The following is a 13,858-nucleotide window of genomic DNA, read 5'->3' as shown; positions in this document are numbered from 1 at the left end:
ATTGAGGATAGAGGCCTTTACATGTACTGTGCTTATTACCTTACACAGTAGATATATTTCTTCATTAGTGAAAATGCTTCTTGAAAAAGACTTTCTCTGCTCTCAATTTATTAGCAGCACAGTTCACATTAGTACAGGCCTCAGCTAGTCTTACGAATGAAATGGCATACAAAGCCATTCTGCTCGATGTATATGTATAACTGTTAATGTATACTGAATACTTTTGAAGAGAGAATGTATGTTTATGTGTGCATGTATGTGATTGCAGGAGTCAGGCAAAGAAAAAAAATATGATTAATATAGTCACTGTTATGCTTTAATGTATTTCTAGCGATTTTACCTACTTCAATTAAAAAAAACTGAAGTCATGTGTTACTAGTTAGCAGTCCCATGTATCTTATCTAATATTATATCAACTATTATATCTTTTTCTTTTTTTTTTTTAGAATCTTTTTTCCAATATTTTTATTGTACGTTTGATTTGTCGAAATTTATTTCATACAAATTGGTATATTTTCTTTGCACAATCGTTTTTAAGAATTTTATTATTTAGTACTTTAATTTCCAATAATTAAATATTGAAAATTTAAGAAAGAAAAAAGAAAGCTCAATAGTAACATGGCATAGACATATTAAATTGATATTTGTTTTAACAATGTCAAGATATATAATTTAATGCATAGATTATGTCCCAGGATATATATATTTTAAATTTTTATCTGTGCTATCATGTATTGCATATTGCAATATAGTTAAGAATAGCTTGTTCATATGACTAAGAATATTACTAATGTTTTCTGATGATTATAATGTTATCTTTATTTCGTTCAAATGATTGCAGTTTACGCCGCTTTTAATGTTGCGAGTTATTACTGCTTCTGACATGGATTTATTATTGTCAGTATTACAATTATGAATACTATATTAAAATTTAATATGAATTACTTTTACAACTTCCAATGATTAGTATATTGATTACAATTACATTAATTTTGATCAATTTTGCTGAGTTCTTTCATGCACATTTTACTTATACTATTAAGTTCCTTTATTCTTTTCATAATATCAAATAAATATGATCACCAGTCCTCGAGTCCAGTTGATCCACCTGATAATAAATTCATGTGACTGTTGAACGAAACATTTCAATAGATAATTGTACGTATTTCTTATGGAAATACATTGCAGTTACTCTTATAAAGTTACTTTTAAATAAATTTATTAATTAGATAATACTCAAAGAATCCATATAACGTGTAATACTTAATGTATATATTATTCATTTACCGTTTGGTGGATTGGCTTTCAATGAGAATGCAATTTCTATATCTATTTATTATTAAAAGAAAAACTGGATATTTTAAATTTTTCTAAATAAAATGCGTTTAATGCAGCAATGATATATATATATATATAATTTGATAAATATTGACTTTTTAAGTTTTGCAGGCTTTATTTATTGAATATGTGATAAAACGAATGAAAGAGACAATAGGAAGAAATATTTATTTCATTAATAATATCGCAACCGACTATTTCCTTCCAATTAATTATAATGTGATTTTAACTATATCTAGTATTATATCAATGGTATAATCAGAGTAATTTTTGTAAAACATTCTTGTTGTTTTACCAAAGAATACCAAACTATGCTACTTCATATGAAAAAAAAAAAAACACAATATGAAATTCATCATAATTCTTTTCTACCAATATGGCACCTAACTTGATGGAATTGAACTTAGTATATTCAAACTTAGGTATTATAATATATTTTTCAGAAAATATGACAAAAAAAGACAAGAGATATTTTGCTACATTGAAAAATTCACACAGCAAATCTTAGTACATATTGATGGATCAGAATTTTATGAACTAATTTATTAATTGTTTAATTTATTTAATTGAACATTATACATACATGCATAAATATACATACAGTACATGTGTATGTATGCATACAATTTGTTGATTTATATACATTGTATGTATAAGTACGCTATTTTGAAATTTTAAAAATGCAATTGTAAAAAAACATGTTAATCACGTTATGAAATTACATTATCTAATGAATTCTTTGATGAAATATTCAATGTCTTGTTTTTCATGTTTAAACACAAAAAACAAAATCTTGTCTCAGGAAACAGAATTTTTAAATTTATCTACAGATTACTGGAAAAATTATATAGAAATTAGACTCACTCATTAAAGCATGCAAAAATAGTTAAAAAAAGAAAAGAATACATATAACTGTTATAAAGAAATTAACTTAAGTTCTTCAATATCATGTATTAGTGATTAATTATTTTGCTTGTAATAAAACATGAAAAAAAAAATATGAAAATATTCAGACAAGAATAATCAAAGAGCTATCCTGTACTAAATAGTGTATAAGTTCATACATGCTTTAAGGTTTCTGTAAACTATGTTGCGTGGAACTCTATAAAGATTTTATAAAGACTGATTAGATATGCATCAGCATTCAACAATATCAAATTAACATGAAATTTCAATTCAAATGCTTTTTTGTGTAGAAATTATAATGGACAGAGACACGTTGAAACTGTGTTAATATAAATTTAATTGTAACTTGAAATGACTTAAATGATCATATTCAAGATAATATTATTTTTTGTTCTGTAATTAAGAAACCAACTGCAAGATACAGCTTCTGATGTTATTTAATGCATTGTACATTTATGAAAATTTATGAATATATTATATAGACAACAATATGTAATCTTTTAATATGATACAGCATATATTATATCTTATAACCATTTATATTTTGTGTTTATTTTTAAGTACATCAAATTGTTTTATATTATTCATTTTAATACATGATTATCTAAACTGATATTTATATTTTATTATTATCTTTATTTAAATGTATGCAATATATTCATTACATTAGTGAAACAATGTATAAAAATAGTTTAATATATTTTCATCAGAAATATAGTTCATAATTATAAATGTTACTGTTATTATTAAAATATTTTAAACCTCTTTGATAAATATGTAATATTCAAAATATGTAAATTGATTTGAGGCATTTTCTTCTGTAACTTTTTATGTATCCAATAGCCTGCAATTTAAATGAAACAAGTTACTAACAAACTATATGAAACAATTTGAACAAAATAATTTACTGTTTAAAATATAAAAATTACTGTGATAGTCAAATTATTAAATTTTAAATAGGAAATTATGACTACACAACTAATGTCATAAAATATTATCATAAGGTTTATTTATTATTAGTCTGCAAAGGTTTAGATCATTATCAACATATACTGTTTGCGTTTTTGAAATTATGTATTAAGACAAACATCAAATTATCAAATCATTACTCCTGAAGTAAAATAATAAGTATATACTTGGCAATATACTTACTCTCAGTTGAATTCCTAAGTTATATACTATTATGACAGTGGTTCCAAACGATTTCGATTCCGGGCATATGCACCCATGCAAGCGAAAAATCCAATGATTCCAATAATCAATCCAATAATTAATGCTAAAGTATCCCCAAAATCAAAGCCAGGCGATGCCATTACAAAATCGAACGTTATAAAAATGGTTAACAGAAAATACATCCACATTTTGTTATAATAGGAAGACTGATTCGGTTGAACAATGTGTTTGAATGAATATACACGTTTTATAAATAAATATTCACATGTTTTCACAGTTATCAAACATAATTCACTACAAAGAAATGGTCATCATTGCATTTTTATCAGTACATACACATATACCGCAGTTCACCAGAGTCCATAAGTCCATAACAGTCCATAACTGCGAAAAGACCAGTTTTCGTTCTTTGCGCTTCTCCAATGCGCATCTTCGCCCTGATTGGCGATACTCCCAAACGAAGTTGAAAGCGATTAGCAGAGAGCTCGCTGCGTTCCCCCACCATCTTCCAACTTGCGCGTCGCAGTTATGGGCTCTGGTGAACTGCGGTATGCATACATATATATATATACGAAATACGCGCAATTACATTTATTCGATATTTCATTCGATACTCAAAATAATCGAGATACAATCGATACGAACAATGAATAATTGTTAAATTGAAAAATCGCACTATATATAAGCAGGAAGTAAAAATTTGAAATACAATTAAATATTTTAATATTTTCTATAAAGCTTATTACTTGTACAAACTATTTTCGTTTCTCTCCAAGTATCTAATATGTCTAATTTCAGAACGCGAAGACGCTTCCTGAAAAGTAAAACCAACTTGTGCTTGCTGATAGATGTCAAAGCAAAGTTAGATTGTAAAAATAGGTAAAACCTTTTATATTTTTGTTAAATTTAGTCATTAATTTTGATATATGTTTTAACCAATCAAAAACATACATTCTTAAAAGGTTTAGGTTGGACTATTTACGAATGCAGTGAACCTAACCTATTTTCCGATGCAACATTTGCAATGTTAAGGTGGCGTCACTTGCTTACTGGGGTATAGAGAGGAAAATATTGTATTGGCGCGTATCGACCGAGCAAAAACAATTTTTTCCATCGCTACTTATACAATTCAACTATTTAACACAGGTACAGTGTAGAAAACTGTGTACATATTTGTTCGTTTCTCAATTGAATATTTCTTTATTTTAACATATAGCGAGTTGTACCTTTTCAAGGAGATAATCGTTGCCGTTTTGTAGCCATTTTGCTGTCCGTTGATAAATGCAAGACATTTTCGTACCGACTGGTGAACCGCGTATTTCTTGTCATGTATAAAACGCTAATGCCTGTTCTGATGTTTCAAATAATATTCTTAATTCGTAAACCTTTCTTTTAATGTTGCTGTGGCATATTAAAGAATTCTGTGTCTATAATAAATATGCATATATGTACGTAATACACATACATAACATGGAAACTTTAAATGTCCACATAAATCAATTTAAAAGCAGATATTTCTTAAGAACAGGTATATTTTCTATAATGTATTTCATTATTTTCTATTAACAAAATAGAAATGTGTGTATATTTTTATATTAGTCTTGTTTATGTATAAATTACTTAGAAAACTGTCTGTATATGTAAAGAAAAAATGAGTAAAAAATGATTTATAGCAATATAAAGTTAATATACTCCTTATAATGGTACATTCTAGCTATTAAAATATATGTGATAATTATGCTATATCTTAATAATTGTAATGCCTTTTAAAGTTTGTAGTATAATTAAATATAGAAGATATATATTTATACGAATAAAATTGTGAAATTGTAAGAAATAAAGTAATAATATCTTGCACTTAGTATAATTTATATAAGTATAAAAAGTAAAATTTTTTAAATATATTGTAGACAACGATAATTAAATAGGACAAAACTACTATGGAATTGTCGCATGAAATCTTGGATACAATAGATATTAATAATGACAAAGATGTGATGGAAGTATTGAAGCAAGCAGTTACCCAAGAAAATGTTATATTGCAATCAGAAACTACCGAAGATTCTATGGAAACAGAAATAGAAGAAATTATAGAAATAATAGAAGAAATAGAAGAGGATAAAGAAGAACCTATGCAAACTGATGACATTGTGGTTGATGATGAAAATACAGATGTACAAGATGATGAACATGACAAAGGTATAGAAATACTGGGAAATGAAGAGTTTGATAAAGATTCTGAGATAAAAGTTTATGCTTTTGATGAAAATAGTTCGGGATTTAAAACGAACTCGGAGAAAGAAAAGGAGAAGAAAGATCAATTATGTAAAAATAATAAAAAACAAGTTATAACGTACGATGTGGACGAAGACTGGCAAGACGAAGATATGGAAGAAGAAGGAGAGTTTGAGCAAAATTCTGACATACTGAATCATTGCACGGAATCCGTACAAAGACAGAAAAGCGAGGATAAAAAATGTACAAATAATCAAGTAATTAGTTTCCCTTTACAAATGAATAAAACAGAAAGTAATGATAATATAGGATCTCTGGATAAAACGGAAAAATCTAAATCGAATCAAGATTATAAATGTAACATGAATAATATTGAAAATGTTGATAATAATGCGAGTCATGAAATAGTAAAAAATGTGGAAAATAATTTATTGTACACTGTTCTTGGCACTAAAAAGCATAGTTCTGTGAAGACATTGCAAACAGATAAACTTTCGGATGCTCAATACATTAAGGTTTGTACAGTTCAATTATCTTAATAATCATTGTTACTGTCTGCAAAAATTCAAGTTCTCATTTTTAGATGGAGCAACTCGACGAAAGTTCTATACCAGTTGGAGGAACAATTTACTATGAAGGAGAAAATATAGAAACATTATACGTAGCACAGGCTGTAGATGAGAATGAGCAGTACTCTTATGATGCTGCAACAATAGAAAATGAAGAACAGGTGTGGGAAGCAGGTAATTCTGACAGCAATCAAAATCAAGAAAAAGAAAATGAAATTGAAAATGAAAACGAAAATGAAATCGAAAATGAAAATGAAAATGAAAATGAAAATGAAAATGAAAATGAAAATGAAAACGAAAATGAAAATGATAATGAAAATGAAAATGAAAATGAAAATGAAAATTCTCAGGTACCTCTAAAAAATCTTTAAACTAAGTCGTTAATTTACTACATAATATAAATTTTCATCTACTTTGTGTTTTAGGATCAAATATTTTTACACGAGGATGAAGATGGTCAATTATATTTCAAAGATGATAGCGGAGCTTTACAACCAGTATATTTAACCGAAGACGGACATTATGCTATCGCAGAGAGTAACGATGATCATGATGCTAGGGAATCACAAATGAAATCTCAGCAGAATAGCAGACAGGTTGAAGAGGAATCATTTTCCGTGCCAGATAATGAACTCAAATTTCATAATAATAAACAGGTATTTTCAATCGTTCAAAAAAGAAAGTTTATCATGATCAAATTTTTTTACTCTGTTATTTTTTCTATGTCTTAGAATTCAGTACTGTCAGCTGCTGATATTGACAATGAAGATAACACAGTGACCATCTCCTTGATAATATCTGAAGATGAACACGGACAAAAAAGAACCCAAGTCATTATACCAACAACAGATAACTTGAAATGTGATATTTGTAATAAAAGTTTTAAAACATCTTTCCAGTTACTTCGACATAACAGACTAAAACATGCCCGTGAAGAAGATATTACAACCAGAAATTTCCCTTGTGATTTATGTCCTAAAAGGTATTCTTAAATGAATCTTTGGTTAAATAAGAAAGGCATCGAAGTAATTTCTACATCTAATAATTGGTCCCTGTGTATTTGTTTTAGGTATCCAGATCAAAATTCTCTAGCTCGTCACAGAAAAACTCATACTGGTGACCGACCATTTCAGTGCCTCGAGTGTCACAAAAACTTTCCAACGTCCACTGCTCTACGTCGTCACTTAACCCTTCATAACTCGCAATCCCGACCTCTTCCGTGCATTTACTGTGGTCGTCGGTTCGTCGAAAAAGCTAGTTTGGTGAAACACGAGCAGTCACATTTGGCTGGTGATCAGCGGACCCACACGTGCGATGTATGTCATAAGTCATTCTTACATGCAACTGATCTCAATCTACATAAAAAGTATCATGATCCTGATAAGAAATTTGACTGTGAGGTTTGTGGTCGAGAGTTCAACAGATTGAACAATTTGCAGAGACATATGATGGTACATCAACAAGTACGTATGATCAATACGATCTTAGTTGTTTAAATTGTCCGGGTCTTGTAAGAGAAAAAAAATGTTGCATATACTTATTGCCGTTTCTCATATTTTCTGCAATTTGTACTTACTCCATAAACTAAGAACAATTAAGTGACAAGTTTGTATGTTACTTTAATGTTCTTACTTGACATAACAACTTCATGTTAATGGGATGTTCTTTTATCTTTTTATTTCAGCAAGGAGCAAACGAGGAGATACTCTCTTGCGACGTGTGCGGTATCACGTATAAATTCATGAGCTCATTAACAAGGCACATGGTAACAACACATATGAACCCGGAAAAACTGAGGCAACAAGCGGAAGAACAAAGAAGAAAACGTGAAAATAACTATCGGCGTTATTTAGAAAATCGAAAAATGTACGAAACACAACAGTCAGGAGGATATGCTACAAAACGCGGTTATCATAGCGCGCGTATACTTAGTGGGAATAACGACGAAACAGCTTGAATTTTATTTTTTAGGTAATCACCTAACTGTCAGGAACAAAGATCGCATTGAAACTATGAATTTTTCAAAATAAAACAAAGGAAAACAGAAGTATAATATGTGCTATACGTAACATAGTGATATTTCCGTATCATTTCTCTGTTATAAATAATTACGTAATTAATTTAATAAGTATATTAACATTGTAGTATTTAAAATGTTTATGTATTTACATATGTTCATAAACAAATCAGAAGTCTGCTTATGAGGAGATCCATTTTGTATATGGTTCAAATGGTATATGTATGTATAAATACACTTCATTTTCTGTAGATATAACTTTTATTAATAATGTTCAATATATACATATTTTAGAAATGTAGGTGTGTACACCGTCATTCAGGCGCCCCTAGAGCTTTCTAATGCGCATGCGCCAGAAATCCCACTCTGCGCAGGCATCGCTGCGTCTCCCCACCACCTTCATTCTTCGCCGGATCGCCTACGAGGAGAGGTGGGAATGCAGGATCGTCGCCATTTTCCCTAGGAAAGCTTACCATGCTCGGTGCTGTATGAACAAGTATTATACCTTTATACCTGTGCATCTGCTTGGTTGCCTACTTACAGGCTTTAACTATTTTTTTCTTTACTGTGCGAAATATTGATAATACAATTGATACTGTGATATCTTTATCTATGATTTATATAATTTTGCGAATTTGTAACTGAATACTAGCAAAGTTAAGTTACATATTTTCAAAATATTGTAAACGAATTTTATTAGATATGTTATCTAATAATATCCAGTATCAGTCTTTATTAAAGGAACTATAATTGCTATAATTATACACGAAATAAATAAGTTTTACTTCTTTATTTATCAAATATTTCTTGCTAAACATTTCGAAAGGAATATGTTCGTTTCAGTATTTCAAAAGATTTTAACATAAAATGTAAGGGAATCAGACAATTCAAAATAGAAAATTGTTTCAAAGTGTTAGTTTATTTGAAAATAAATGTAATTAAGTGAATTAGTTTTATCATTAGAGTAGCAGCACCCATATATTATACGAATAAAATTGAAACACAAAGGGTAACAAAGGAGGCTGCAATTTCTAATTAATTATAACATCGGTATCGCAATAAATACAGTGTTTCTCACTAAAGAAGAGATTTTGAATCTCTTCCCACTTGATAAATAGTTCGACGTATCATTCTTTATGGTTTTGTCATTTTTTTCATCAAACTTGTATAACGTAATAAATGTACATATATGGCAGCTGCACAACCGTATCTACAAGATAAAGATTTATTTCTTTCGACGCATTTATTGTTTAGCATATGAATGGTAGATGCATATACATGTACACATATATGCGCTCATACATGAAGTGTACCCTTTGGCATATTACAAAGAATTGAATAAAGTTTATAAGGAAGCCAAAACCAGTCCGCGAAGAGAAGCAGTCCTCATGCCGTGAGAATAAGCGTGCGCCTAAACGTGTTGCGATGTGTTTGTGTATACATACACGTAGGTATTCTATATAGTGCGTACGTAGGGAAGAAGCCAGGTGTTTTATTTCAACCGTGGGACTCTTAAAAGGGGATGCTTGCACCACGTCTTCTACTTGAAGAATATGAATGGAAAACAAAATTCGTATTTCACCAGCCAACGAAAAGGAACTCGAACCCAACTACTTTTGTTGTATTTTCTTATTCGATCGTACGTAACGTAACCCTCGATTCTTTTTTCACCGTGTTTTTCTTTCGACAATTTCCCTTTTTTCCTTTTATTTCTTTACAATTCCGAGTGGCAATACGTACCCTCGTATTTTATATATATTTTTTTTTTCAAAACTGTACAAAGTATAGAGGTTATTTTTAAGCAATCACTGATGTGGAAATTCAAATATAAAATATCGTTGCTAGTCTAACGGATTTTGTAATGAAAAAAAAACCTGGTGAAAGAAGAAAGTTTTTACTTCTTTTTTTTAAATATCTGTCCCTTTGTCTCATTTCTCGAATCGATCGAGTACGTGTTATCGACATATATGAACGCTGTTTGTATAATATATAGAACTTCTTAGAAAAGATAATTGAACCGTTTTTATAATGCAGATTTTCTAGAGTTTGTTAAATGTCTATCAATCTTTAGTTGTAGGGTATTAACTTGAAGTATCGACACATTATTTTATAGTCTGTTAAAGAAAAGTAGCTTGAAATTCTATAGATATAGATCTTCCGATAACTACGAAATTAAGTAGATTTAGGATAGTCATAGTCAAAATACGACAGGTTTGGTTATAAAAATGTACTTTATTGTTCCACCTTTACATTGATTTGTTTTACTGAAAACGGATATGTTCAAAACATACAATTTACATCTTAATAACCGATAGTTTTAGGCAATGTTATTAATCGATATAAAAACCAAGCAGTTGAAAAATCGAACGGATCCAGCAGGCCGGGACGAGTGCAATTTGATCTAACCTTACGACAAATAATGCCCACATCCCAACCTGCCGGTATCTTTCGATAAATTTGGTCAAATTAAGTCGAATAACGTTGCTTCCTCGTTCGTCCTTTGTTTTTCTTCTGCCATTTGTTTTCTGTCTTCCTCGACGAGGTATAATGCATTCCGATAGGCCGGGACAAGTGCAATATTGAAAAATCGTATCAACACGAAACATTGTCACAAATCTCGGCCTATCTTCGATGCAAATCGCTAAATTCTCTTACGTTAGGTTAAAACATGCCAGTGATAAGAAATGAATTAATATCATAACACGTGGTGTACCTATTTTACAATACTGTAAATATGCAATTTCGTACACGATCTTTCTAATTTGGTCTTCGGATAGTCAATTTCCAAATCAGAGAACACAGTTTCCTTATACTTATACAAATTATCGTTTGAATTAAGTATACAAATGACGTTACGTAGTGTATATACAACAATTTGACGGTATTCTATAATCAAAAATGCAATAAGATTTTGATCAAATTACAAACGGTCGTGTGCTAGTATTGTATTTTACACGAGTTCGAATCCAATTTCGTAGATGAATTTTACGTGAACGTATAATTGTTACAATTTAAAATTACAGATTACGTAATTATGCGAAACACTTATAAAACAACGAAGCGTTAAAATTGCTTTCGATAAAATGTCAATGTTTGTATAAATTTCCTTAATTAAGCCTCACGTATGCATCTACGACGCACATTCGATCAAACGGTTTGGTAACTAGGATTTTCGACAGATTGTATTCTTCTTCTCAATGTTTATGAACACAGTGTCAAAGGAAAAAACAAATTACGCGGTATGATAAACTTTATACAACGGTTTCGTTGATCGTCACAAAACTATCGCGCACGCGGACACGTTTCGACGAGAGCACGTTACCGGTGCACACCCTAACCCCAAATCAAAACGAATGACGTCTTTCGCCGGTTGCCAATATCCCGCGTCTCTCGATTCTTCCCTCTCTCTTCTTCTTTCGTTGCGTCTCGTGTTATCTCGTTTCATCTTCTCTCGCTTGTCTCGGCCCGTTTTTCACTTCTTGAAAAGCGCGATGCAAGTGTTTGAAAAATCGTGTGAATCGAACGATTTGAATTTTTTTCCTCACTGCACACAACACTCTCGATAGAATACCGTGTATGTCACAGCGTGTTTTACGATGTAACAGCCAACGATGACGACGTTAGCGACGACTGCGACGACGATAACGACGACGACAATAACAAACTTGAGAAACTGTTTGTTTCGTACTTCAAGAAGGATGTATCCGTCCGGTCTGAAGGGAAGTGTGAAATACACGGCCAACTTCTCTCGCAGAGAGTTCTGGACAAACTGCTGCCCGTGACCAGGTGTCTCCTCTCTTTATTCCTTTTCGGTCCCAAGAACATGAAAGCCCCCGGCTATATAGGTACCCCTTAGGGCCAATGGTGGGGGCTTATTCTTATTTAACAGCAACGAAGCAGGAACACCAGCAACAACCAACTTTGAAATCTCCCTCTTTTTCCTTTTCATCCTTTTTTCTATCTTTCTCTGTCAACTTCTACCTTCGATTCTTTCAACTTCCTCCCCGCTCTCTGCACCTTTCTCTCTCTCTTTCTACTTTTCCCTCATCCCCTCTATTATTCCCTCCCTTTCTCTCTGCTCATCTCTTCTTTTCATCGAAGTACCCGGTTCTTTCCTTCCATCTTACGCTCTTTCTTCGTCCTTTGCCGTGCAGCGCTTCGCGGTGTAAATCCACCAGTAAAGCCCGCCAAAATTGTATCAGCTGTCCTGAATTTTGCTCCGCCTGTCAAGGTATGTGACATATACCGCTCTTCTTGTTCTCCCATCTCTTTGTCAGGTAGCTATCCCATGGGAGAAAAAAGGGTCAGTCCAATCTTACAATGGTAAAGCTATTACAATTAATGCAGTGACACTTTTTACGATCATTTTGAAAATATCGTTTCAAAGTTTCTTATTCGACGCGTACTCGAAAGGGTTATTTTTAAGAGAAACAGATCATTTGCTGCGTGCACCGTTCTCAAAAACATTCAATCAACCGTTTCTTTAATCGCGTAATTCTTTCGCAAACATCATCGGGGCTTATTATTCTTTACGAATAACGTTGTTTCAGGTAGGGTAGTTAATGTTTTCGAACAGATTCGTTGCAACTCTTCACACGTCTCATAGCTGAATAGCTACAAGTTAAATTTAGTATTATTTCTACCATATAGTGTGTGGAAAATAAACATCCTCGAGTCATCGTGACTTATCAAACAAGACGTTACTTTAATTCTACTTTTTCATTGAATCTGACACGCATATGCAAAAGAAGAAAGGAAATTGTAAAGAGGGAGTGATTGAGAACCACTTGTAGGAGGACAGCTGCCGCTGCGAGCGCATCTGCTGTCGGTTGCGCGGGCACGCGCGCTTACATATCCTTATTCCTACGTTGGGTACATACTATACACTCTATATAGATGTACGCGGGTCGAACGCATACGGTACTCCTCCTGTTCTCCTTATTTCCATCATGTTATTCCATCCTTTTTTCGCCAGTCCTTTCCTTTTTCATTTCCTTCCTTATTTTTGTCCGAACATTCGCTCCTCTCTCCCTCGTGCCTTTCCTTCTCTCGTTCTACCTCTGTCCTTCCTTCATTTCGTCCGTTCGTTCGTTGGTTTCTTTTTTCTCACCCCTCGAACTGCGACATCGCAGCATTCGAATCCCGTTTTCAATGTACCTTCTAGCAAACGTGTCCTCTCGTTGTATCGGGGGTTGACGGACCGTCATCTTCTTCCCTTTAATACCGTTCACAGCGAGGATTTATAATCCGTGAGAGAGAGGGTCTACTTGTGTTTATGGCATATACGATGGTTGTCTGATTTCGAAAACCTCGTACACCTAGTTCATAATACCTATAGAGGGCTTACGATGGCAGCGGGCTTTTCTACGGTGGTATACACGTAGCGGTATACGGTGCAGCTTGCCAGCCGGTCAAATTTTCTTTGTTCTCATTGTTCAGAAAATTTTCACCATACTTTACGATGGCTGTGCTTCCCAGAAAATTCTCCAGTTTACCTACCGAGGGATTTCTCCATCTGTCAGCCTTGTTTCGCATTCATTTTCTTCCCTTTTCCTCTCTTGTTCATTCTTATGAACACCCTCACGGGATTGTAAGTTCAGGCCCTTTGTCCCTTTGCATA

The 13,858-nt window shown here is 32.2% G+C and overlaps 1 protein-coding gene and 1 long non-coding RNA gene across 9 annotated transcripts; one reads left to right on the top strand and one right to left on the bottom strand.

Annotated features, from left to right (window-relative positions):
* Positions 1 to 412: 412 nt before the first annotated feature.
* LOC117610440 (uncharacterized) lies at positions 413 to 3,900 on the bottom strand. The gene is made up of 2 exons (XR_004582908.2): positions 3,397 to 3,900; positions 413 to 3,088 (listed from the first exon to the last, which is right to left on the bottom strand). It is a non-coding gene; the product is annotated as an uncharacterized LOC117610440 (long non-coding RNA).
* A 94-nt stretch (positions 3,901 to 3,994) lies between these two features.
* LOC117610431 (uncharacterized) lies at positions 3,995 to 8,715 on the top strand. Of its 8 annotated transcripts, XR_004582906.2 has the most exons (11): positions 3,995 to 4,109; positions 4,216 to 4,296; positions 4,380 to 4,563; positions 5,328 to 6,167; positions 6,236 to 6,571; positions 6,647 to 6,877; positions 6,953 to 7,203; positions 7,291 to 7,684; positions 7,906 to 8,087; positions 8,193 to 8,460; positions 8,533 to 8,715. XR_004582906.2 is itself a non-coding variant. In XM_034337813.2 (10 exons), exons 5-10 carry the CDS (start codon positions 5,358 to 5,360, stop codon positions 8,176 to 8,178), a joined length of 2,295 nt encoding a protein of 764 aa, XP_034193704.2. In that variant the 5' UTR covers positions 3,995 to 4,109; positions 4,216 to 4,296; positions 4,380 to 4,563; positions 4,634 to 4,945; positions 5,328 to 5,357; the 3' UTR covers positions 8,179 to 8,191. The 8 variants fall into 8 exon arrangements, 7 of the variants coding, with proteins under 7 accessions (XP_034193704.2, XP_034193707.2, XP_034193702.2 ...); XM_034337813.2 differs by lacking the exons at positions 8,193 to 8,460; positions 8,533 to 8,715 and adding an exon at positions 4,634 to 4,945 and having other exon boundaries at positions 7,906 to 8,191; XM_034337816.2 differs by lacking the exons at positions 8,193 to 8,460; positions 8,533 to 8,715 and having other exon boundaries at positions 7,291 to 7,537; positions 7,906 to 8,191.
* Positions 8,716 to 13,858: the final 5,143 nt, after the last annotated feature.

This window comes from Osmia lignaria, chromosome 11 (genome assembly GCF_051020975.1).
Source record: "Osmia lignaria lignaria isolate PbOS001 chromosome 11, iyOsmLign1, whole genome shotgun sequence".
NCBI lineage: Eukaryota > Metazoa > Arthropoda > Insecta > Hymenoptera > Megachilidae > Osmia > Osmia lignaria.
The sequence above is the reverse complement of the archived record's forward strand: the minus strand, read 5'-3'. Positions and strand labels throughout refer to the sequence as shown.